Here is a 23,075-nt window from a genome sequence, read left to right on the forward strand (position 1 = left end):
TCATGGTAGCGCTTTAGGAAATGGGCATCACTGACTGAAAGTTTTATATAATCCTGCGGGGGAACATCTATGTCAAATGTTATGGTAGCCTAATTTATCTAAATAATGAAATCTTACATCAACATTTGTAGTATAAATGAGTACTGAATTCAGAAACAAAAAATGCTATCTTCAGATAAATCCAGAAAAAGTAGTCACGAAGTTAATCGAATGTATTCTGCTGATGGGGTTGATCAATCCCTGCCATTTTAAGATTGCTGTTAAACACTGACACCCTGTTGAAGCATCAAATTAAAACTGATTTTCATTAACATAAAATATCTCATGGGGAAAGTTTCCTCACTGCTAACTCTGTTTCTTAATACTATAAAGACTACAGATATTGGTGTGTTACCCATTAGGCCAATGAAGCATCCTCTTTTGTTAACAAATTGTATCAAACAAAATACAGTTAGACTAATCATTGTCATCTTTCCTCCATTGTTACATTTGAATGAACTCATTGTTTCTTAAGATTAACTAACATGTGAGGAGGAATGTTTGCAATTGATGAGAAAGGAAACAATGGAACAATTATATCTTAAAGAAAAGCACGTTTTAAATTGACAAATTATGTTATATATGTGGTGCAATGTTTTTATGACTATTAAATTGATGTGAAATGTATTTTCATTCACTCTCATGCGATTGTTATATATCTATATTGCCGACGAATATCAAACAATATCAATTAAATTAAATTGCATTTGCATTTGAATTATTTCCAAAAGGCGTCACTTTTTGCCACATAAAATTGATATCTAAATGTGCATTAATAACAAGTGTTTTGTGTGTGTACGGTGTGTCTGGGTGTGCAAGATGTGGTGGTGAGCTTTCCACGCTTCTTTTTTTTTGTAGTCGCAGTGACTTTTCCGGAAAAAGTATAAAGTCCTCATTTCCCAGAATCCTTTGCGCTTTTTTCACCCCTCATAGTTTTTGCATCCGGGTCCGAGCTTCCTTTTCCTCTGTGCCCAGATGCGATGAGGACCTAGGTTTTTCTGCACCTCAGAAAAATCCAAAACCATCCTTGTAAAAGGCACCATCGAAACTCGCCAAAATGACCGAGCAGATGACAGTGAGGGGTACCCTGAAGGGGCACAGTGGATGGGTCACCCAGATCGCCACGACGCCCCAGTATCCCGACATGATTCTGTCGGCGTCCCGAGGTGAGGCTTCCACCGCCAGCTTTGCCAACATGGCTAGGTTAGCACTAGCCAGCAAGTCGTCTTACCGCTGTAACGTACGAAAAAGGAAAATACACCCGTGAGTGACACATCAAAAATACTTGAACAGCCACTAATGCACGTAATCTTGGAGAGTTTTATTTTATCTTGACAAAATAGTCTAAACCGTACACAAACGCCGGTTAGCCGAACTAGCTTCACTAGTCGAACACCACCTAGCGTCATGTGTAAATCAGCCTCACATTACGTCTGCGACACGTCTAATAACACATTAAGTAGTAGGTAATCCTCAAATGTGTCAATCTTTCAACAACCCGCTCCTAACCATAGAAGAGTCTTCTAACTGTTGAGTAAATGCTTGACAGCTTGCATTGGAAAGTCATTTCCACAATGCTAACACTTTATGTTAATGTCAATATCAGCTGTTGCACTTTGAAAACTGAGTTTAAAGTGTATCATTTGTTGTTTTTGTTTTATACAGACAAGTCCATCATCATGTGGAAGCTGACCCGTGATGAAACCAACTATGGCATCCCCCAGCGCTCCTTGTTGGGCCACTCTCACTTTGTAAGTGATGTGGTCATCTCCTCAGATGGACAGTTTGCCCTGTCCGGTGCCTGGGATGGGAGCCTCCGCCTGTGGGATCTGACCAAGTAAGTGCAGGGAGTGCAAATTATTTTTCGGGGGTTTGTGTTAAACTGCTCACTATGGATATGGCTTCCTTCTGTGTCCATGTGAAAGATTAACAGGAAAGTGGGTTCATTCAAATCCTGTGTTTAGCCATTAAAATAAAATGAGTTTGTTTTCTATGTGTCTGTATAACTCCTTTCAAAGCCATCGCAATCCATGGTATCAAACCAGGTGACAAGTAGACGTGTCAAAACTCTTGACATAGTTGGTGTAGCTTGGCACAAGGAATCACATGTGCTTTGTGTCAAAGTTAATTTCTACTCCGCTCGCATTAATCCCTTCATACTATTCAAATGCATACAAACCATGGCTAGGTTAAGTTGAGAGATACTTTGGATGAATATGCAGCATTTCTAAAGCTCTGGCAGGAACAGAAACTTTGTTGCAAATAAACTGCATGTGGGATGGTTTGGCAATGACATCAAGCTCTATAAAGTCTTTATGTTTACACACCTTAATAATTATACAGTTATCTTTAAAATATTGTTGATAACTCTTGCTTTCAATAAATGTCATAATGCTACTTGCACTGAAAGATGGTATCAAACGTGGGCGTTGGTAATGCACCTAAGATCTTACATTAAACTACACCAGAAGAGTTTGTTAGTGTTTCATCCCCAGTGATTATACTATTTCACATTTATCTCTGATGTCAAATGATTTCATCCCTGCAAATATGAGGGGAACGAGAAACACTAACGCTGAAAAGTAGTTAAAACAGCCATTGCTGCCAAGTTCTTGCATCCATTTTTGCCATTGCTAATCTCAATAGTTTTTACCTCAAATATTACCTTCTACTTGGGTGTCTTTCTTAAATGTGCAACATCATTTTGAGTTCTAAGATGTTTGGTGTTATGTTTCCTCAGTGGCAAAACCACCCGCCAATTTATTGGACACCAGAAGGATGTGTTGAGCGTGGCCTTTTCTGCGGATAACCGCCAGATTGTGTCTGGCTCCCGGGACAAGACCATCAAGTTGTGGAACACTCTTGGTGTCTGCAAGTACACCATCCAGGTACGCTGCCAGCTCAGTCTTAGATTTAAGTGGCTTAAACCACAAATGAAGGGACCATTTGACAGTGCAAAGGGCAGTGATGAAACTTCCAATGCCAACTGTATTATTTGATGATAAAGAGGCTGTTTCTGAGCTCTAGTCTTTTTAGATTTCTGTGGATTAAACCACAAATGAAGGGACTTTAATTTGAATAAGAAGTTGAAACAATGCAGTCCCTACTAGTTGAAAACACAAACTGCCCTTTCATTTCTTCAAATTGATTTAAATGGGAAATGCTGCGCACTCAGTCACTATTTTCTTTTACAAGACTGACTTTCTGTAAGTGTCCACTGTTTGACTGACTTTGACTATATTTATGCGCCTCTTCTATTTGCAGGATGAGGGCCATTCTGAGTGGGCGTCATGCGTGCGCTTCTCCCCCAACAGCAGCAACCCCATCATTGTCTCCTGCGGCTGGGACAAGATGGTCAAGGTATGTCTTCTTTTTAAAAGCTACCCTTAGCTTCAGCCTTTAAGTTATCTTGCAACTGTGGTTTTTTTTAAAAAAGTGGTTGGTTTGCTCAGTGATTTGGAATAAGTGCCATGTATTATCTAACCACCTCACTGATGAGAATACTTTGGCTGAGCACAACTCTCATAGATTTTGATGATGATCTTTATATTGCCATTGCAATGACGGCTTTCTATCCTTTGCTCCTAGGTATGGAACCTGGCCAACTGCAAGCTGAAGACCAACCACATTGGCCACACTGGCTTCTTGAACACAGTGACTGTGTCTCCTGATGGCTCCCTGTGCGCATCCGGTGGAAGGGTAAGATAAAAACTGTTCAATTCTATACTGCCCCAGAGTCTCCACATACCCCCGGCAATTTAAGTGCATCTGCAGGTTTCAGCAGTGATGAAAACATCAAAAGTATCTGTTTAACATTGATGATAAAAGAGGCTGTTTCTGAGTGTTACCTGCAGGTTAAAGATCATAAACATGCATTACTAAAGCTGTGAAGCATCCTTTAAATATCCTAGAAATCTACAATATTTTTTAAATATGGTTCTTGTTGTATTGTCTTTTTCTTGTAGGACGGCCAGGCCATGCTCTGGGACCTGAATGAGGGCAAGCACCTCTACACCCTGGACAGTGGAGACACCATCAATGCCCTCTGCTTCAGCCCCAACCGTTACTGGCTGTGTGCCGCCACTGGCCCCAGTATCAAGATCTGGGTAAAAGATTTCATCCTTAGTAGCAGTATATGGTCTCTTTTAAAAAGTGACCGTGCAAAGGGCAGTGATGAAACTTCCAATGCCAACTGTATTATTTGATGATAAAGAGGCTGTTTCTGAGCTCTAGTCTTGACAATTGTGTGCATTTTGTAATTAATTGTGTTGCTACTCCTGAGCTGTTACTCACTGCTCTGCCTGTTTTTCTTCTTAAGGATCTGGAGGGCAAGATCATTGTGGATGAGCTGAGACAGGAAGTGATCAGCACAAACAGCAAGGCTGAACCCCCACAGTGTACTTGTCTGGCATGGTCTGCTGATGGACAGGTACAACACTCACTCTGTAGCACCTTTTCAGTACTCATTTCTATCTGTCTTTTAGTTGCTATCTCACTAATGGCAGGTTTTGTGTTTACTCCCTGGTGATTATAACTATTCACTTTTTACTCTGATGTTACATGATGACATCCCTGCAATGATGAGGGGAACTTAAAACACAAAAGTTTTGTAAAGTACTTAAATTCCGCATCAATTGTTTTTATTCAATGTTTTGCTATCCCTTTTTCTTCACAGACCCTGTTTGCTGGTTACACTGACAACCTGATCAGAGTGTGGCAGGTCACAATTGGAACTCGATAAGAACTTTTTGTCGAAGTCACTTTGAATAAAAGACTGTTTGAAAAGAACCTGTGCTTCAAAACTTGTTTCTAAATGTTTATACTTCATAAAATTGGATGTTTATCACAAACAGAACACTTATGCTTGAACACAAATGCATAATCTGATGTGCTAGGTTTGTCTAAATTTACATTTTCCAAATTGACCAACCATGGGCTGAAAATTAGTTCTAATCAAAAGATATGAAACTTCACATTTTGGGCTTTTACTTTTGATAACAAGTGATCTTAAAGTTCCAAGTTGTATTGCACAAAAAATCTCTAGATTTCAATACTTTTTAAACTTTTTTTTAGCAAATGTAGCATTTTTCGAAGACTGGATGTGGTATTGTTGTACAACTTGGGTCTAGTAAGTTTGATCTAGTAAAAGCAAACCATGTAATAAAGGTAAAGTGAGACTGGGACAGGAAATTCTTTTTGGTAGTCAATATTTGTATTTTTAATTATACGAACAATTTTCATATAGGATGTATCTTACCAAATTGTTTACACCATCACTTCAGTGAAATTTTTAAATAAGGCGAATGGATATTGATTTCAATTTTGCTATTCGGTTTGAGACGAGTCGATTGAACCGTTCGGCTTGCCGTAGATTTGTATTGGTATCCTAGCAACCCAAATGCACCACGAACGAAAGGCAGGGTAAGATTTTGGTTCTGGACATTTTTTTTAATCAAAAAATACTTAGGTCAAATAGCAACACATACTGGTAAACGTTACCCCCTGTTACTTTTTCATGGTAACTTTAGAATTTAGTTTACGTGAAGTAACTATTAGCTAGAGGCCACGGATGTCTGTGTAGCGTGCAAGGGAAGATGGACGGTCCTCGCGTCTACGTGGAAAGAACTTTGGCCCTTATAAAACCAGATGCCGTTTACAAATCTGAGGAGATTGAGGACATTATCCTCAAATCGGGCTTCATTATCCTGCAGGTTGGTAATGTCTGGGAAATTGCATTGGTATGGCAAGCAGTTATAATGCGAATGTGTGTAAACTATATTCTGAAAGTATAACAGTTTGCATAGCCTTTTTGTTATCAGATACAGTATGTGACGAGCGGAAAAGAATGCAGACGATTTTTTTGAAGCACAAGATAAATATATAGTTTGTCCACCAGAGAGCACCAAAGGTGTGCTGCTCAGTATATTTCATGGTCACAATTTGTTTACAGGGGTGAACTGTAACCCAAAGTATTTTATCTTATAAGGCCTACCCTACTAAAGTTCACTTTTGAAATACTTGTACTTAACTTTATCTCTATTTTATGCTACTTTTTACTTTAATATATCCTAGTAAGAAGGTTCTTTTATACTCCACTAAATTGTTTTAGCAAAGTTACAGTTTAACATTAAAAAAAACAATATACTGTATAAGTGATTATACCCAGTTATTTACAAAGTATCTGAAATTAGATTGACATTGTTTAATGACTTTAAATATGTCCACACAAACATTTGAAAAAGGACTCATTCTACACGAGTACTTTTTTTGATAAATAAAGTACAAATGCTGATATTTTACTTATTTAACAATGTTCAACACTCAGGACATTTACTTGCAACAAGCGTTTTTAGACCATGGTATTTATACTTTTAATTAAGTGGATTGAAGTAAAATCTTGCACCACTGTTATGAATGTATTTGAATATTTAAAAAAAACAATATAGAAGAGTGAATTATTAGACTGTCAACCCCTAAGGTATGAGGATAAATGCTGACCTCAAAAATCCAATATAAGTTCACATTTCATTGAAGTATCCAATATTTAAATTCTGTTGCAGAAGAGGAAGCTGCAGCTCAGTCCAGAGCAGTGCAGTGACTTCTACGCAGACCAATATGGAAAGCTCTTCTTTCCCAGCTTGACTGCCTTCATGAGCTCTGGTCCGATCATTGCCATTACTCTGGCCCGCCACAATGCCATCGCCCACTGGAAGTCCATCTTAGGGCCTGTCAACAGCACCAAGGCCAGAGAAACTCATCCAGGGTGGTGAGTCCCTGAAATGGGTTTTGATTCTGTCTTGTGTTTTGTTGTATATTCCTTAGTTTTTCTTATTTATGTAATGGTTTAAAATGGTGACTGAATCACAGCTTTAAAGGCTGAATGAGAAGTGGGATGGACACTAACCAGGATTGTGATCTTTCCCAAAATCATGCTACTGCTTCAAATGTCTGCTTTGAAAGAAAGGCAGACCCAAATGAGTCATACAAATATAAGACTTATCATAATAAAACACTTTGAATAACTATTATTTACCCTACAAAAATGTAAGTTCTGTTTGTGTCCCAATCCCAAGAATATTCATACATTATTGCTCTTGAATGAGGGTCATGTGACTTGGTAGCTTTATTCATTTTTTTGAACCTAATGTAGAGGGTTACAGGTTTGCAGTCATGACAACCCTAGCAGATATCTGTATATGAATTTGATGTATTCTCCCCCCAGCCTCAGAGCAATATATGGCACTTCTGACCTCAAAAATGCTCTCCATGGCAGCGAGTCATTTCATGCAGCAGAAAGAGAGATCAAATTCATGTTCCAAAATTGTAAGTAACAAAAAAACAGAGAATGTGCTATTTATATATGAATGAGGTATTGAACGCTTACAATTGTGTGCCCCTCATGTTCTCTCTGTTCAGCTGTGATCGAGCCTTTTTCTTCAAAAGAAGCCACGGAAGAATACCTGAGCAGGCATGTAAACCCAACTCTGCTAAATGGACTCACTGAACTCTGCAAGCACAAGCCAAACAGCCCATGTGTAAGTATTTTATGCTCAGTGGCCACACAAGTTAGTCACCTATTTATTGCTGTTACTGTGTTGTTTGCTGCCGTTGAACATCTTGAAACATCTTACTCCATTTACCTCCCTCTTCAATAGATTTGGCTTGCTGACTGGCTGATAAACAACAACCCAAACAATCCTCAAATATGTGATGGATCTTTTGTGGAAGAAGCCGAATGAGAGTAAAAAAAGGGACACATACATCATTTCAAACTGTTCATTTTCATAAAATGCATTATCCGCACTGATCAATTGGTATTTGTCCTTCTGTAAAGTTGTTTTTGTCCTTTAACACTTTTTTTAGTGTGTGACTTTATTCAAAACCTGAAGTCAGCAGGAGGAGATAATAACACTAAGAACTGTCCTCATAATTCAATAAATCAAATATCTCAGCTTTGTGTATTTTTTAACAAAGTATCCCAATTTTAGCCAGGGTGATACAAATAATGCATTAGATTTGGTGTTAATGATTGCACTGAATATGTGACCAGAGGTGGGAAATAACTAAGCACATTTAATCAAGCACTATTTGTACCTCTACCCCACTACAATTCAGAGGTAAATGGTGTACTTTTACTCCACTACAGTTGTTGAATACCTTTAGATACTTTACAGATTTGGATTAGTGATCTGCACCAATGACTACTTTTACTTTGGGTACTTTAAGAATACCTCGATTATAGTACTTTTCTACTTTGACTTGAGTAACATTTTGAATGCAGGACTTTTGTAACAGAGTACTCCTACGCTCTGGTACTTTTACTTTTACTCATGTACAAGATCTGAGTGCTTTTCCCAGCTCTGTATGTTATTTAAAGTGAACCTTCCTTTACAAGTCAAAACATGCCACCTAAAGATTAATCTTAGCAAATTCATGTTAACGGCAAACATTAACTTGACAAATGACTGTTATTTCGCCCAGCCCATGCCATGTTTCATAACTTGTACAGGAGTTACTGTAAGAAATCACCTTTAGCCTATATGTGTCCATGTTCACAATTGAAGGTATGATAACCGCTTTATTGCGTCTATAATAATTAATATGTGTTCTGTATGTTAAAGTGATGTTTATTTCTACAACATTTAAGCTACATTTTGGATATTTTTTTCCACACCGCCTATTCATTTTCACGACCCAGAATCTATCTCTACTGTTGCATTTGACTACAATCTCGCCGGGTTCTGAATGATTAGTGGTGCAAGTCAGTCCAATCTTAGGAATACCGCTTTGAAACTTTATTCAACACCGCGGCAGTTTCATAGATTCATATCATTTTTAGTACCGAAAAGTGAACAACTCTCTTTTTATCAGACGCAGAAAATGTACGCGGAGTTTCTTCCTGAGTGTTAAAGGCGTGGACATCTTCTATGAAAGAAAATGACGTGTGTGTCATTGGGCGGTGCCTTGAATGACAGCAGTGTTCATCCAATGAGATGGCTTCTCCGCAGAAATTGCTTTTTTTTCTGCCGGTTCTAGAAAACCAACCACGAGTTGTCGTCGTGTGGGAGAATCCATCTTGAAGAGAGCTCTCCGGTTGTGTTACCAGTAAGCTGGTTTTCCTACTTCTTTAGCGTTGTTCTTTTCATTATATTTCCACGTAAGTAATCTGGTTGTTTTAGTCTTGTAACTGTTATTCTGGTAAATGTAGTTTAAATATCTGAAATTAATGGGAAATATAGGCATCTAGTGCGACTAGCACGGCCTTTGCATTACGTAACTGCGAATTTGAGTTGTACAGTCCAGGCTTGGTTTATCAGCACGGAGCAGATGGTTACACTATTTCTATATCTTTAGTTTTATTCGAGTCCATGCAGTGGGGTTACTGTGTTGTGCAAGTAATCGTTACTATGTTGCCGTTTTCTGGCGCTCTGCAACAAATGCGACTCTTCATGAATGTATGAAACGCGATCGTGCCGGCCAAAATGGTGGGAAATGCATGCATTTGGCACCATGTAAATGGCGAAGCATGTACGGCATTTGGGATTATATAATCACCGGGATTTAGTGTAACTAAATACATTTCTTTTGGGTTTAGGTATTATATTGCAAAATGTCTGAGATAGAGCAGCAGTATATGGAAACATCGGAAAACGGGCACGAAGTCGACGATGATTTTAACGGAGCCGAGAACACCGAGGAAGGTAACGACGAAAGCGCTGTGAATGACTGCGGAGAGGAGGCAGAGGGCGCAGGGCCCGACGCCGACGGGAATTCACAAAACGGTGGCACAGAGGGCGGCCAAATCGACGCCAGCAAAGGCGAGGAGGATGCGGGGTGAGTTGAAAAACAGTGTTACGTGAATATTTTGTGAAACCAACATTTATTATAAGCTTTAGTGGTTTGCCATGTTTCTTTGTTCAACCGGCCTTTGTTGGCGCCATATGCAGAGCGGAGGGGGGGATGGGCGCTCCAGTAGGGATCAAATCTAGGCTCACAAGAAGCCATTGATATGTGGAATCTGATTTGGTTTTTTCGAACGATTTTCACTAAATTGAATAATGATGTAACTTGACTTTGAGATGTAGCAGCTGTAGCATGCTTCCCCATGTCATTGGGTCAACAGATGTTCTGGAACAGTGTGTACATTTACACCCCCCTTGTGCCCAACACCACCCCCTCTGCCATATATAAAGTTGCAGTAACATGGCTGCCTGTAATGCTTAACATGTCCCCTTCTGCCCGTTTGTGTCCAGGAAAATGTTTGTTGGAGGTCTCAGCTGGGAAACGAGCAAGAAGGACCTTAAAGATTACTTCACTAAATTTGGTGAGGTGACAGACTGCACCATAAAGATGGACCAGCAGACAGGCCGGTCAAGAGGATTCGGCTTCATTCTCTTTAAAGATGCAGCCAGTGTAGAAAAGGTGAGTGAGGAAGCAATAAACCTGAAATTGACTTTGTGTTTTCAAAAGAGACACATTTTAATTCTTTTTGTTGTGTATTACTTTAGGTTCTTGAACAGAAGGAGCACAGATTAGATGGCCGAGTGATTGACCCCAAGAAGGCCATGGCTATGAAGAAGGATCCAGTCAAGAAAATCTTTGTGGGAGGCCTTAACCCTGACACGGCAAAGGAAGTCATTCAGGAGTACTTTGGGACCTTCGGAGAGGTACAGTTTTCAAAGGGATTTCCATTTATTAGGGAGTTGAATGTTAAGATATTGGCTGCTTTAAAATCAGTGTTTCTGTTGTGTAGGTTGAAACCATTGAGCTTCCACAAGATCCAAAGACAGAAAAGAGGAGGGGATTCGTATTCATCACATATAAAGATGAGATTCCCGTCAAGAAAGTTATGGAGAAGAAATACCACAACGTTGGTGGAAGCAAGGTAATGGCATACCACACATTCTGCACACAGATGAAATAGGGTCTGATGTTTTGTGTCAAAAAAAATATCAAAGACAACATCACACTGCAATGTAATGTGCTCTTGTGTGATGTTCCAGTGTGAAATTAAAATAGCCCAGCCCAAAGAAGTCTACCAGCAGCAGCAGTATGGTGCTCGTGCGTACGGTGGAGGAGGACGCGGCAGGGGCCGTGGAGGTAAGCACCATATGCATATACTTTGAATGCAAAGTAACCTGTTGGGTCCGGTGTGATGAGTTGTGACAAAGCCCTCACCTGTGTTTTTTAGGTCAGGGACAGAACTGGAATCAAGGTTACAACAACTACTGGAACCAGGGATACAACCAGAACTACTACGGACAGCAAGGCTACGGTGGATATGGCGGCTACGGCAACTATGACTACTCTACTGGTTATTACGGCTATGGGGGTGGCTACGATTACAGTAAGCGATAAGTGCCCCCCGGGAAAGAAAAAAGAATGAGAGAAACTTTATTTTCTTGGTCCTCCTTGTTGTACAGAAGAACTCAGTCCCTTTTTCTCTTGTCCTCCAGACCAGGGCAATACAAGCTATGGGAAAACTCCAAGACGTGGAGGCCACCAGAGTAGCTACAAGCCATACTGATCACACGTAGTGCAGGTATGCATTTTTGCATCATCCGTGGTAGTATGAGAACATAGCTGTAACCATTGGTGCCTTTTTGACCCCAAAGATCTCCATCTACTCTAAATCCATTCAAGCATTGTGGTGGGGTTAGGGTAGACTGTGTTGTGGGGTCTGTTACCATTAAAGATGGATTCATTCCACCTGTCAGCCATCTTAAGATGCATCTCTACTACTTGATCAATAAGGGTTGAGTTGGTGGTGGTTGAGAACAGGAATAAGGACCGTTTCACCTTTCACCAGGGTGCTAGGTGTAATAGTTAGCGGTCGTGCCCCCTCCCCCCCAAAGTGTGTCTGTCCATTCACTGACCTGTCAAAACTCATTCATGCACCTGTCTGTCTTTGTGTAACTGCATGCCATATTTGGTTTATTCTCAGTAACGTTAAGCACCGTGTTTTTCTCTTAAGGTCTAAAGTAAATAAGAAAGAGATCCATGGTCTGACCACAACCAACATGGGCTCTGGCTTTTCCTTTGGAGTTGGCAGAAATTTGGACTCATGCTCCATTTGTACAGATCAAGTGAGGAACTGGGGAAGCAAATGTCACTTTTCCACTTTTTATTTTATATTGTTTTGTGTCCATTTACATTTCCAGCGATGGAAGTGTTATTTTTACTGTACTTTTTGGTACCTTTTTGAATCTAATGTATTGTATGGTTGTATTTTTACATGTCTACTGGATTTGCAGATGAGCAGGAGCAAGAGCTTTTAAAGCTCACAAATAAAACACAATTGTTTTTCTTTCTTTTTTTTCTTTTGGTGTTTCTAGATCTTTAGTTATTTTCTCCCATGCTGAATGTTGGATGCAAGTTGCATGGCTTCAGATGTGGGATGAGGCAAAATAAGGGATTTAAACTAATCAAAGGATTCATTGTAAGAGTGTCAAGTGAATGTTTTCAGATGGTCTAGTAGACGAAGACAACCAGCATCTTTCTTTTCTCTTTTTTTTCGGCTTTTAAGGAGATTCTTCCCCCACCATGTCTGCAATTTTAAGTGGCTTTACTAGTGTTATTCAAATGAACGCAAGCCTGTTATGTAAGAGGGTACTCCCTCTCTCACTGGATACTCATTCCTCTAGTGTCTTGGGCAAATTGGTAGAAATAAACTTTTGGTTTATATTACACATGGATCCTTTTGTTATTATTTGTAAAGTTAATGTTAAATGTTTTGTACTGTTAAATGGCTTGCTTGTTTTGTCTTGGGTAATGTTAACATCTCTACGGATGCCTCTTTGGAAAGATGTGGGAGAGCTTCACTACCTGCAGCAAACTGTCTGGTTAATAACCACTCCACTATATGTAGAACTGCAGTATTTTAGCCTTTTTATTAATGTGAACAGGAGTTAAAGATAGTGATCTGGTAAGTGCTTATCTCAACCATATGTGTATTGAGAACATGTTGCTGATCAGTATTGCAAACTGGGACTAATTATATTTAAAATCGCAATTGTTGTTAGAAGAAAATTAACAGTCAGGATTTGGGGAAATAAAAGCTTTATTCGTTTCTTGAAACAAAAACTTATAGAAATGATTTATCAGCAGGAGGGGTAATGTCGAGCTGGTGCTGTAACTGGCATCACTTAATGTTGTACATTTCATCTCATCTGACTGAAGTGATGCCTTTGCCTTAAAAAGGCACTGAACACCTGGGGGAGGAAAAAAAAAAGATTAACTATATTGAACGTACACTTTGCCTGGCTCTAGATACCATTTAAACAACAGCCCCACTTTAATTTTTCGTATTACTAAGCTTTGACACTATACATTTATGAATGAGACCTTTTGAAAAGTCCCCTCCGTGTTAAATGGGAAAACGGCAACATGTTCTGCAAGTGAAATGAATGAACTTGTTCTACTGGAAGTATAGACATTCACATCTCTACCTCTGAATTTTATGAATGTGACCATCTGACAATGTCTGATGCAATTAAAAGTTTTTCTACAGGTTTAACAAACCATAGATGTCTTCCTTTTCCAGTTTAAATGTCACGGGCTTCCATGTCTGAGAACAATACAAATTGAAGAGGTCATACAAGATTTAAATGAAAATTGTATGGTATAAAGGCTTCATAGTGTTCTTTAAAACATATATATATATATAGAGTAATGTGTTTGTGTAACCAACCTGTGAGGATGCGGTCAATACATTTTACTGTCAGTTCTGCGTCGTCCATACTGAAACACATTGGTGGTTTAAACTTTATGACACTTTCCCAGGGACCATCTGTACTGACACAGATATTATCCTCCTCTTTTAACCTAATAAAAAAGGGACATCATTAATGACCGCTCAGCAAAGACTATGGAAGAAGAAAAAAGTGTAATTGTTTAAAATTACAACCATTGACTGCTTTATTGCACTCAAGTATTTTACCTCCTCACCACCAATGCTGCTGTTTCTGTAGCAGGAGTCTTCTGCTCTCTGTCTGTAACCAGCTCTAGACCCACAAACAGTCCCACACCTCTGTTCAAATAAATACAAATACATATTTATTGTTATTGATATGGCAGGTGTGGGTTGACACTTTGGAACCCAGGAGTGTAGTCATGTGTGACCTGTCTCAGCATTAAATCTGTGATGTCCTATTTACGTCCCTGCACAATAACTTTGTTTAAAGGAGAGAAGCATTAAATATCCTAGGGAGCTCAAAGCTTGAAAGGGACATATTTTGAGATGAAGTTACTACTTGTCATGTTTCTTAGCCTTCAGTTGTGCTTGGTATATTAATGTAAGGAATCAAGATTCCCACCATTGACCCTAGACTGGAACATTTATTGATTATATTAATTGATGTTTTGTTTGTAGTTTTAAAGACATGTGTGCAGTTAGTCAGTAGAGCCTCACCTGACATCTCCAATTATTTGATGTCGTGACTGTAGCTTTGTAAGCAAATCTTTAAGATGTGCTCCCACCCTGGTGGCATTTCCTTTTAAGTCCTCTTCCTCTATCACATCAAGCACGGCCAGTCCAATTGCACAGGACACTGGATTCCCTCCAAACTGCATGAAGTTAGAACCAAAAAAAAAATTCAATATTGATATATGCATGCTTAACAAAAGGAAGTTCAAATAGATTTCCAAACTACTATTTTTAATTAGTTAAAAGCTGCAATTGAGTAATTATATTTATATTGTCTGTACTGTGCAGCAGCATAGTGGTAAATAAAAGATGGGCTAAATATCAACTTGTAAACAACAGTTTTCAAGCAGTAGTCAGTGATGGATCTAGCTGCTAAGAGTAAAGAGAGTTATAACATTATGATACATTTATAATCTTAGTTATTAAAATGCATCCTGGCAGCATACAGCTGGAAATAAAACTGAAACATTAATGTTTTCATATCTTATTGATTTGACTTTCACCGTATTGAAGTACTCCACTCCATTGGCTGTGAAAGCTCCAGCTATCTCTACAGTGGTTGCCACACATGCCAGGGGATGCCCATTGCCCATTGGTTTACCCATGGTCACTATGTCGGGACAAAAACCCTCCCCCTGCAGCTGGAAAGCCCAGAAGTGACTTCCCACACGTCCAAAGCCTGTCTGCACCTCGTCTGCCACAAACACTCCACCAGCTGATCGCACATATCTGTAGGAAATGCACTGTCACTCCTATTGTACATTTTGCAGAGAAAAACAGAATTCAAGAAAGGAGAGAACACCACTCACTCTGCAACTTTAGTGGAGTATCCTTGGGGGAAGATGATTTGTCCTCCAACACTTGGCAATGATTCAGCAAAGAAGGCAGAGATCTATTGGGAACATGTATATATAAATGTCACGCATAGGTCATGATTATCTGCATAACAAAGAGTGTTATAAGGCTGCACGAAAATGTACCTTACGGCCATCCCTGTGCACCTCCTCTATTAGGTGTTTTACTGTATCAGCATATGCTTGGCCGGGGTTGGGGTGATCCTCTCTGTAAATGCCTCTGTAGGTGTCTGGTAAGGGTGCCTAGGAGGATTAAACACAATTTTTAAGATATCCACTGTTGGTCAGCAGTTTTTTGTAATGATGGTCATATGATTTTACACACCACATGAACCCATTCTTTTTTTCCTGCCAGTTTACGGAACTTGTAAGGACTGATGTCGATGAGGGACATTAGATGCCCATGGTATGCACTGGTATAAAAGGAGAGTTCATTTGTAATTGGTAAGCAGGTATTCTGTCAGGGTGAATTTGTGATAGAACTGAATACTTACTGGTCAAGCACAATTACATCCTCATGTTGGGTGTACTGATGTGCTAAGCGTAGGGCAAGATCATTGGCCTCTGAACTGTCAGTAGAACAGATGTTATATCACTGAAATGGTTCTTAACAAATACCAATTTGTCCGAGCGGTGTGATATTACTTACCCAGAGTTAACAAAGTAGAAGACACACAGTTTCTCTGGCAGGGTGGCAGCCAGGCGGTCTGCATACATCACTATGTTGTCGTGCAGGAATCGTGAATTTGTGTTCAGGAGGTCCATTTGTGCTGACGCAGCTTTTGTAATGCTGGGGTGACAATGGCCCACTAAAATAAGACATGAAATACCTTTATTAATCCAGAGGGAATTGTTGTGCTCAGTAATATAATAATAAACGCATAACAAATAGGACTTACAACAAAACATAAAGAACAACAATAAAAGTAAAGCACATTTAGTAAAATAAATCATCTAAAAACTAAAGATGAAAGTATTATTGCCACACAATGTTGAAAGGATAAGCTACAATACAAAAGGACACACTATGTAAAGGTGTCAAGTAGACACACAAGAGTATAGTGTACTGTGTTTTGTGAAGGCAATAAGTGGACTATGCCTTGAATGATAAATGTTTTACCATGTTGAACGTTGCTGATGCAGTCCAGATAGCGCTTGCCATTTTCATCGAATAGAAACTGGCCCCTTGCTTTAACTATTTTAACAGGGTCTTCTGAATAGAATAGTCGACATGACTGCCTGTAATCGAAGAAAAAAGTACGTGTTAGTAACTTTCTTGCATGCACTGCATGGTAGGACACTGAACACCATTATCCAGCCAGAACAACAGTTATACTGTGACGTACCCGATTAACTTCTTCCGAAGAACGAGAGTTTCTTCTTTCCTGAGTTTTCCTAGTGCCATACTTTCTGTAGGTTCACTGTGTAGGTGTATCAAAGACTAATACGGCAATGAACATAAAGTTCTGCAATAATCGTTAACCATAGCAGTAGGCTATCTAAGACATTTCCTTACCACAAGCACGCATGCGTGCGTAGTAGCGTTGTATTTACAACACTAAGCATTCTAAAGTGTAGGTGTCTACCAAAAAATTAGGTTGGCTTTCTTAACTATGTTGATTCTGTATTATTCTTTCTTTATCATAAACAGAAATACATCTAGTTTGTCGCTAAGACATTGTTTGGTCAGTGTTTAAGCTGTCGCTTTATATAGTGGGGCCCAACTGTGTCAACAGGAAAGGTTTTCTCAAATGTAATGCAATATGTGTTGCTAAACATGTATTTTCAGTTTGGAACACGTGAAAAAAAATGATATTGAAAAAGTAAGCGTTATATGACAATTGTAGAGTTTCCTATAATGACGTCTTTTAAATCCGTGTATTAAACATACCTCTGCATTGGTACGGTCCAACCGCTATAAATACTCTGCTAAACGACTCTCTATCCCGTGCACTGTGTGCAGCTTCGGTTGCTAAGGAACCGCTGAACGCAGGTAATACATCAGGACAGCTGTAGCATGCTAGCTGCAAACAGACTGCGTAACCAAGCTAATGCTACACCTAATTTACTTTTACATTATCGACACAACCGCTTAATGTATAATCGCACCTTTTCATGGTATATTCAAAAGAATCATTGCTAGATTCGTGTATAATGACAAGCGATGAGCTGGTCGCAGACTGAATGTACTCACATTAGTAACGTTGGTCAGGACGCTTGTTATCAGCTAGCTAACAGCTAACACTAATAGTGTTGCACGGGCTGCATCGTGTTGCTGAGTTAGCTTACTATGTGCTCACCAGCATACGTCGGTATCAGATTTAGCCAGTCAATATATCCAAGTCTTACATTGTCAATGACAAACAGTTGTCATGCAGCTATTGTTGTGAACAAAGTGATAGGCTTTTTATTGGTTAACATTGGAAGGCTGCGCAACACTGTCTTAAACTTATTTGATCGTTTGCAAATTAGTAAAGACTGAAGGTGTCTATAGGCCCAGACCCCTACATTTACATTATCTAGAGTCTTATTAATAGTGTTTGTGATAGGTGTGTCTACCTAGTCGTCGTGTTCTTAATATAATATATCATTCATTTTGAGCAACGGTAAGTTGTAAAGTTATGTTAAATATTTTTAATCTTCGGGTGATTGACAGCAATGGACTTGTCCTTTTATGAGCAAAATGAGTGTGTAGGCTACTTTTAACAGTTGTAGCTACTACATGATAAGGTTTAGCCTCTGCTCTGTTCAGGCGAAGTAGCATGTCATCTGGCATGTGGAACTAGGCTAGCATAGTAGCACTATGTTTGCCACAAGGAGTAAGGCCCTGGAGGCCACATCTAACTGCCAAGTGCAAATGTTGCAACAAAGTCTCTCCAATGAGTATGACGTTTTAATTCAGACTAACAACTCATATTGTAAAGTTAACATAGTTAAATATTATGTTATTTTGTGCCTGCTTTGGATGTCAGTATTAGCTTTGGTCAACATTCTGGGTGTTTGGAACTTCCAAAGAGCAGTACAAAGGCCTAAAGGCCATGTTACATTTTTAATGCAGAGCATAACGAGTAGATTTTTGCTTTCTGTATTAGTTTCAGTTTGATATGTACATTCCTGTGCATGGCACAAGTCTGCTGGGAAGCGCCAGTGTAGGTTAATCTTCAGTGAGGTTTATAGATTTAGTAACCATTAGAGCCTAAAGCCTACCTATGTGCTGTTTGCATGGGAAAGGAAATGTAAAAAAGACTGTGATTTGAAATGGACACACTCTGTCTTGTTGCCCTTTACCTTCTTGGTACATCACACCGTTTTTGTTTTGCCGTGGTAATATAAACCCTTGAGACCTGGTCACTGTTCTTTTGTTCCCCTTGCAAAGATACTATGGCATGCTCCCAAACCCTATCCCCTATCCCCAATCCCCTCATCCCATCCCATCCCATCCCATCCCATCCCATCCCTATACTTCTCCTCTTTCCATCCCTCCTTTCCTCCCAATTCACAATAACAGTTATTTGTGTTTTATTAGACCAAACTGACTTTGATTGCCATGGTATTTCCCCACTGGTTTTAACTTTGGGCATCCTAGTCTATGTCTGTAGTCCCTATCATGACTGGCCATATTCACTCTGCATAAGGGAATGTGAAGTGTTTCTTTGTTCTGTGTTTTCTCATGTCCATGAGTGCTCTCTCTGCCCTTTGAACATAAACTTCTGACTCATGTGTGATTTAGGCAGCATCCAAGGCTGGATCTTGTAAAAAAATATCTGATCATTACTTTGAACCCATTGTTTCAGGTGTTTTGTTTTTCTACATCTGGGATATTCTGTACTAGCACAGTTATAGCATGTTGGGGGGAAAGTCCACATTAGCAGATGTTGCACTCTTTTGAGGCAAGATGAATCAGTCGTGCAATTTATACACTACTGTTCAGCAAGTGCTGCCTTTGCAGTCTGTTTGGCAAGTTTCGGGTAATCATTGACATTGTTTTATAAGGATCCCTTCTCATTTGTCCCTCTAGGTGGCATTAAAATGACGGTGGCACAGTGAGAAAGCTGGTCAGTCTGGCTGGTTGAGGTGTGGAGGGGACACCACAAACCACGCCAGCATCCTGACGCATAGGATTTCCACTGCCCTCAGTGAATCTCCTTATAATCTCCATGTCTATCCCTGGATTGTAGCTACAAATATGGTGACGCTTATCACAGAGCAGCTCCGTAAGCAGAGTTTGGAAGAGCCTTATTACAAGGCTTTCTCATTCAATGTGAATGTGGTAAGTTTGATACAAAAAGTACCCTTTTCATTAATGCACTTTTTTATGAGTTTTGGTTTAGTATTTAAGTTATATTTCTGTTTCAGTCACTACCTGCAGTGGGCTCCAGTCCCACTGTCTCCTGGAGTGCTTGTAGATCCTCACAAGGCAAGTTCATTGAAGTGCAGTATTATGAACCTTTTGGTGAGGAAAGCTGTCTCATGGCTATCTTTTGACATTTCCAGAAATCAGCTCTGCTACACATCCATCCTCCAAAGCCAACACTGTGGATGATTACTGTGGATTAGACTCCCCATGGCTTCCTTCCCACTCTGGAGAACTTCTCCAGAGACCAGAGGTTTCTTTTACAGACAAAGCTTTCCAAAGCTCCCCACCACCTCCACCACCACCTCCAAAACGCCACTGCCGGTCCCTTTCTGTTCCAGAGGACCTGTCGGGGTGTCGTTCCACCTGGCATCCTAGAGCTTCCAAGGTTTGGACCCCAGTCAAACGTGGCTGCCAATGCGGAGGAGCATATAGTTCAAGCTCTGGAGCCAGCTCTTTGCCACTTTGTGGACCCAGTCCTTCTTTCCCCTCATCATCTTCTAGCCCTACCTTCTTTAGCTTATCACTGTCCTCTGACTCCCCACTACCATGGAGCTTCTCATGGGACCCCTGTGACAAACTGAAAGGAGCCTGTTCTGCCTCCCTTGTTACTCCTTCCTCTTGCTCCTCCTCACCGGCCCCTCTGGTTTCTCACTCAGTGCTGCAGCGCCGCTTCTCCCTCTCCCCTGTGCACATTCCGGATGCCTCGGTGGTGCTCCTGCCCCCCAAGCCCTCTCCTGCTTCTGCTCTGACATATGGCTGTTCTGGCATAGAACACCCAGCCCTCTCTCCATCTCCTACTTCAGCCTGCAGCACACCCTCCTCCTCTAGGCGCGACCTACACCCAGCTCTGCCACGATGCCATTCACAGCCCTGCGACATGCGGAAACCTCGCTTGAAGAGGCGCCATGACCCAGATGTTTTACCCAGCCCCAGGCCAGGCCTTGACTTCAGCAAGATGACACAGGTGAGCAAAAAGTCTAATGGGCTGTAAAGGAAGGTCGTTTGGTTAATATTATCCTATTGATATACTTGCTTAATGGACTCATGAAGATACCGTATCATGGGGTGTTGGTTCCCTTGTGCCTATGTTGGACCATCAGATCTGTTTCCATAAATCTGTCTTGATCATGTCCCTGAAATTGGGATGGGTTTTTGGTGCAGACAATTTTACCCAATCGGTTAGAAAAGTCACTACACAAGTGTCTTAAGTTGTGTTTTTCCTATTACCACTCAGCAGTTTTGCAACCTACTGAACACAGTTCAAGCCAGACTTGGACCCATGCAAAGGTTCTCTTGGCAAAAATCTTTAAATGCAGACTTCCTTTGACAATGTGGGGACCTTTTCCATTTCTAGATTATGCTAATATTACATCCCCAAGGTGAACCACCCTATACAAACATCTCAGCCAAGCCCATTTACACTCTCAGTTAATCTATACTTGCATCAATAGAAAACTGGCACTTCCCGCTGTGCGGACTTCCTGGCGTTACCTGTGATGTCATTACTGCACTGCCCTAATTGATTACCTGTTTGTGGAGATGTATGATGCTGGAAATTCAGCAATTAGAATTGGACTTGGGGCCCCATTTTAGAGAGGTCTTTTGCCACATCCATAAAAATAATGATCTTTATTTTTTTTCATAAACAGACATTTCAATGTAGTAAAATCTCACAATACAAGTTTAGAAACTGGTCAATTCACCAAATAACAGTTAAAAGTATAGACCAAGAAAAAATGCCTGAGATAGTTGGATAGAATGCTGGAATTGTGAAATGATATTTATGACACTTATTTCTCCTGTTTTTAGATTGGTAATCACAAGAACCCAGTTTGTGGTACTGTTGGCTGCATAGTTCCAGTGTCTTCCCATGCAGAGCAGCGCTCAGCCTTCTCCTCTGCAGAGTTCCTGGGACGAGCCAGCATCGGGCCACTGAGTGAAAGTGAAGAGGAGGAGGAAGATGAAAGAAAAAGGACTTCAATAGATGAAGGGCAAAATATGTTTTTTGAAAGAGACTGCACAGAACTTGACTTGACCCTCATAGAAGAAAACTGACCACTCCATGATGTTCTGAGTGTGACTACTGCATTCATAACTATATTAAGCACACCTGTAGGCTTTGTGTGCCCTTCTGGCAGAGTCTTTGGGAACCTGCTGCTGTCTTAAAGCATATGTCCAGAGTTCATAATCAACAACCAAGCAATTACACGCTAATATCAAACTACAATGTCATGATTGTAACACTTGAGCTAGTACAATATTCAAGATTTCACGACAATGTCACAGTGCCTGCCTATTTGAAATTCCATTGGGAAATGTGCATGAGCAAATAAGCAAATTTTCATGTACACAGAATTCTGGCTAATATTTCATATTGAAAAGTATTAATTGATGTTATCCATTGGTCAGCATCTTGACATCCTCATCAAAGATTACTGGAGTAGGCAAGATGTGATAACATTTTTCTCATTAGTGATTTAAATACACATCAAAAGTCAATATAATAATGGATTAGAGGTGAGCACATTCCCATCAGATACTGGTGTAGTCTACATTTGTATTTGGGTCTCTGAATTTGGATATGCTTGATCTGCGCACACATGTACAAATAATATTTGGGTTGGAGAAAACAACATAAGACTAAAGTTGGTCTCTATATAAATGCTCATGTATTTTTATTAGGATACATTCCTTGTTCACTGATGTTCCCTCGCAGACACTAAAGATACGTTTACTTTTACTGCTGTTATGTCATTGATTAAGATTGTTCTTATTGAGTAACTCTATATCATCTAAGGGAAAAGGTTCCTAATATAACACAGGACAGCTCCACCTACTGTTCACTTATTATTTTCTTTTTAGAGTTCTTCTATTTGCTTTAAATGGATATGTCTAACAATAATACTGATGACAGTGTAAAATGACCATGCCTTAAGCTAATAATACAGTTTTCACAGCCAGACATTTTTGCAATCTCCATTTGCACCAAATCAGTTTTGAACAGGTGGCACAAGCACTATAATAGTCAATTTAATAGCTGAAACTTTGCTGCAGCTGGACTTCATCGGGCACAATGTAAAATACTGTACAATGGTTAGAGGGAGAATACAGCAAGCCAATTCTGAGTGTATGCCATAGAGGTGGTGTTGAAGCTGACGATTTGGTGGCCTTTCAGAGATGATTTTTCATGTGTTTTCAGATGGAAATACTCCTGTTGCACAATTTATGTACAAATAAAATTTAATAGAGAATGATATTTTTTCTCCAAAAACGGCCTTGTCTTCCATTCACCACTAAATTACCCTGCTGGTAGTGTGAAGAATCAGGGGACGCTAGTTCAGAGGATTATTGTGACACCTAGTGGCTTATTTCAGTATAAACCTGATGTTTTGTGTTAAAG

General features: G+C 39.9%; 5 protein-coding genes across 7 annotated transcripts; 4 read left to right on the top strand and 1 right to left on the bottom strand.

Annotated features, from left to right (window-relative positions):
• Positions 1-965: 965 nt before the first annotated feature.
• On the top strand, positions 966-4,827 carry rack1 (receptor for activated C kinase 1). Its single transcript, XM_063877239.1, has 8 exons — positions 966-1,205; positions 1,705-1,876; positions 2,780-2,927; positions 3,304-3,399; positions 3,628-3,738; positions 4,005-4,145; positions 4,358-4,468; positions 4,715-4,827. Exons 1-8 carry the CDS (start codon positions 1,097-1,099, stop codon positions 4,778-4,780), a joined length of 954 nt encoding a protein of 317 aa, XP_063733309.1. The 5' UTR covers positions 966-1,096; the 3' UTR covers positions 4,781-4,827.
• Positions 4,828-5,339: 512 nt separating this feature from the next.
• On the top strand, positions 5,340-7,990 carry nme5 (NME/NM23 family member 5). The gene is made up of 5 exons (XM_063877263.1): positions 5,340-5,750; positions 6,600-6,805; positions 7,262-7,362; positions 7,456-7,574; positions 7,695-7,990. Exons 1-5 carry the CDS (start codon positions 5,634-5,636, stop codon positions 7,776-7,778), a joined length of 627 nt encoding a protein of 208 aa, XP_063733333.1. The 5' UTR covers positions 5,340-5,633; the 3' UTR covers positions 7,779-7,990.
• Positions 7,991-8,915: 925 nt separating this feature from the next.
• hnrnpaba (heterogeneous nuclear ribonucleoprotein A/Ba) lies at positions 8,916-12,726 on the top strand. Of its 3 annotated transcripts, none has more exons than XM_063877227.1 (9): positions 8,916-9,144; positions 9,635-9,873; positions 10,293-10,461; positions 10,548-10,706; positions 10,793-10,924; positions 11,043-11,139; positions 11,231-11,386; positions 11,496-11,581; positions 12,014-12,726. In XM_063877227.1, exons 2-8 carry the CDS (start codon positions 9,650-9,652, stop codon positions 11,564-11,566), a joined length of 1,008 nt encoding a protein of 335 aa, XP_063733297.1. In that variant the 5' UTR covers positions 8,916-9,144; positions 9,635-9,649; the 3' UTR covers positions 11,567-11,581; positions 12,014-12,726. The 3 variants fall into 3 exon arrangements, with proteins under 3 accessions (XP_063733297.1, XP_063733296.1, XP_063733298.1); XM_063877226.1 differs by having other exon boundaries at positions 9,057-9,196; XM_063877228.1 differs by lacking the exon at positions 11,496-11,581 and having other exon boundaries at positions 9,057-9,196.
• Positions 12,727-13,081: 355 nt separating this feature from the next.
• phykpl (5-phosphohydroxy-L-lysine phospho-lyase) lies at positions 13,082-17,245 on the bottom strand. The gene is made up of 13 exons (XM_063877218.1): positions 16,665-17,245; positions 16,439-16,557; positions 15,968-16,127; positions 15,813-15,887; positions 15,644-15,731; positions 15,445-15,561; positions 15,274-15,356; positions 14,968-15,193; positions 14,450-14,604; positions 13,979-14,068; positions 13,730-13,863; positions 13,561-13,606; positions 13,082-13,250 (listed from the first exon to the last, which is right to left on the bottom strand). The coding sequence occupies exons 1-12, from the start codon at positions 16,721-16,723 to the stop codon at positions 13,584-13,586; spliced, it is 1,329 nt and encodes a 442-aa protein (XP_063733288.1). The 5' UTR covers positions 16,724-17,245; the 3' UTR covers positions 13,082-13,250; positions 13,561-13,583.
• A 7-nt stretch (positions 17,246-17,252) lies between these two features.
• LOC134860293 (protein FAM53C-like) lies at positions 17,253-22,929 on the top strand. Its single transcript, XM_063877224.1, has 5 exons — positions 17,253-17,311; positions 19,337-19,588; positions 19,675-19,735; positions 19,813-20,639; positions 21,485-22,929. The coding sequence occupies exons 2-5, from the start codon at positions 19,505-19,507 to the stop codon at positions 21,728-21,730; spliced, it is 1,218 nt and encodes a 405-aa protein (XP_063733294.1). The 5' UTR covers positions 17,253-17,311; positions 19,337-19,504; the 3' UTR covers positions 21,731-22,929.
• Positions 22,930-23,075: the final 146 nt, after the last annotated feature.

This window comes from Eleginops maclovinus, chromosome 23 (assembly GCF_036324505.1).
Source record: "Eleginops maclovinus isolate JMC-PN-2008 ecotype Puerto Natales chromosome 23, JC_Emac_rtc_rv5, whole genome shotgun sequence".
NCBI classification, from domain to species: Eukaryota; Metazoa; Chordata; class Actinopteri; order Perciformes; family Eleginopidae; genus Eleginops; species Eleginops maclovinus.

Coding starts and splice junctions, on each gene's coding strand:
- LOC134860293 (XM_063877224.1), top strand. CDS start 19,505: ATGGTGACGCTTATCACAGAGCAGCTCCGTAAGCAGAGTTTGGAAGAG. Junction 19,589..19,674: donor TCTCATTCAATGTGAATGTG/GTAAGTTTGATA, acceptor TTTCTGTTTCAG/TCACTACCTGCAGTGGGCTC. Junction 19,736..19,812: donor TGCTTGTAGATCCTCACAAG/GCAAGTTCATTG, acceptor TGACATTTCCAG/AAATCAGCTCTGCTACACAT.
- nme5 (XM_063877263.1), top strand. CDS start 5,634: ATGGACGGTCCTCGCGTCTACGTGGAAAGAACTTTGGCCCTTATAAAA. Junction 5,751..6,599: donor CGGGCTTCATTATCCTGCAG/GTTGGTAATGTC, acceptor ATTCTGTTGCAG/AAGAGGAAGCTGCAGCTCAG. Junction 7,363..7,455: donor CAAATTCATGTTCCAAAATT/GTAAGTAACAAA, acceptor CTCTCTGTTCAG/CTGTGATCGAGCCTTTTTCT.
- rack1 (XM_063877239.1), top strand. CDS start 1,097: ATGACCGAGCAGATGACAGTGAGGGGTACCCTGAAGGGGCACAGTGGA. Junction 4,146..4,357: donor GCCCCAGTATCAAGATCTGG/GTAAAAGATTTC, acceptor TTTCTTCTTAAG/GATCTGGAGGGCAAGATCAT. Junction 4,469..4,714: donor CATGGTCTGCTGATGGACAG/GTACAACACTCA, acceptor TTTTCTTCACAG/ACCCTGTTTGCTGGTTACAC.
- hnrnpaba (XM_063877227.1), top strand. CDS start 9,650: ATGTCTGAGATAGAGCAGCAGTATATGGAAACATCGGAAAACGGGCAC. Junction 9,874..10,292: donor AAAGGCGAGGAGGATGCGGG/GTGAGTTGAAAA, acceptor GTTTGTGTCCAG/GAAAATGTTTGTTGGAGGTC. Junction 11,140..11,230: donor ACGCGGCAGGGGCCGTGGAG/GTAAGCACCATA, acceptor TGTGTTTTTTAG/GTCAGGGACAGAACTGGAAT.
- phykpl (XM_063877218.1), bottom strand. CDS start 16,723: ATGGCACTAGGAAAACTCAGGAAAGAAGAAACTCTCGTTCTTCGGAAG. Junction 16,558..16,664: donor CTTCGGAAGAAGTTAATCGG/GTACGTCACAGT, acceptor CTTCGATTACAG/GCAGTCATGTCGACTATTCT. Junction 13,607..13,729: donor TATTGACCGCATCCTCACAG/GTTGGTTACACA, acceptor TATTGTTCTCAG/ACATGGAAGCCCGTGACATT.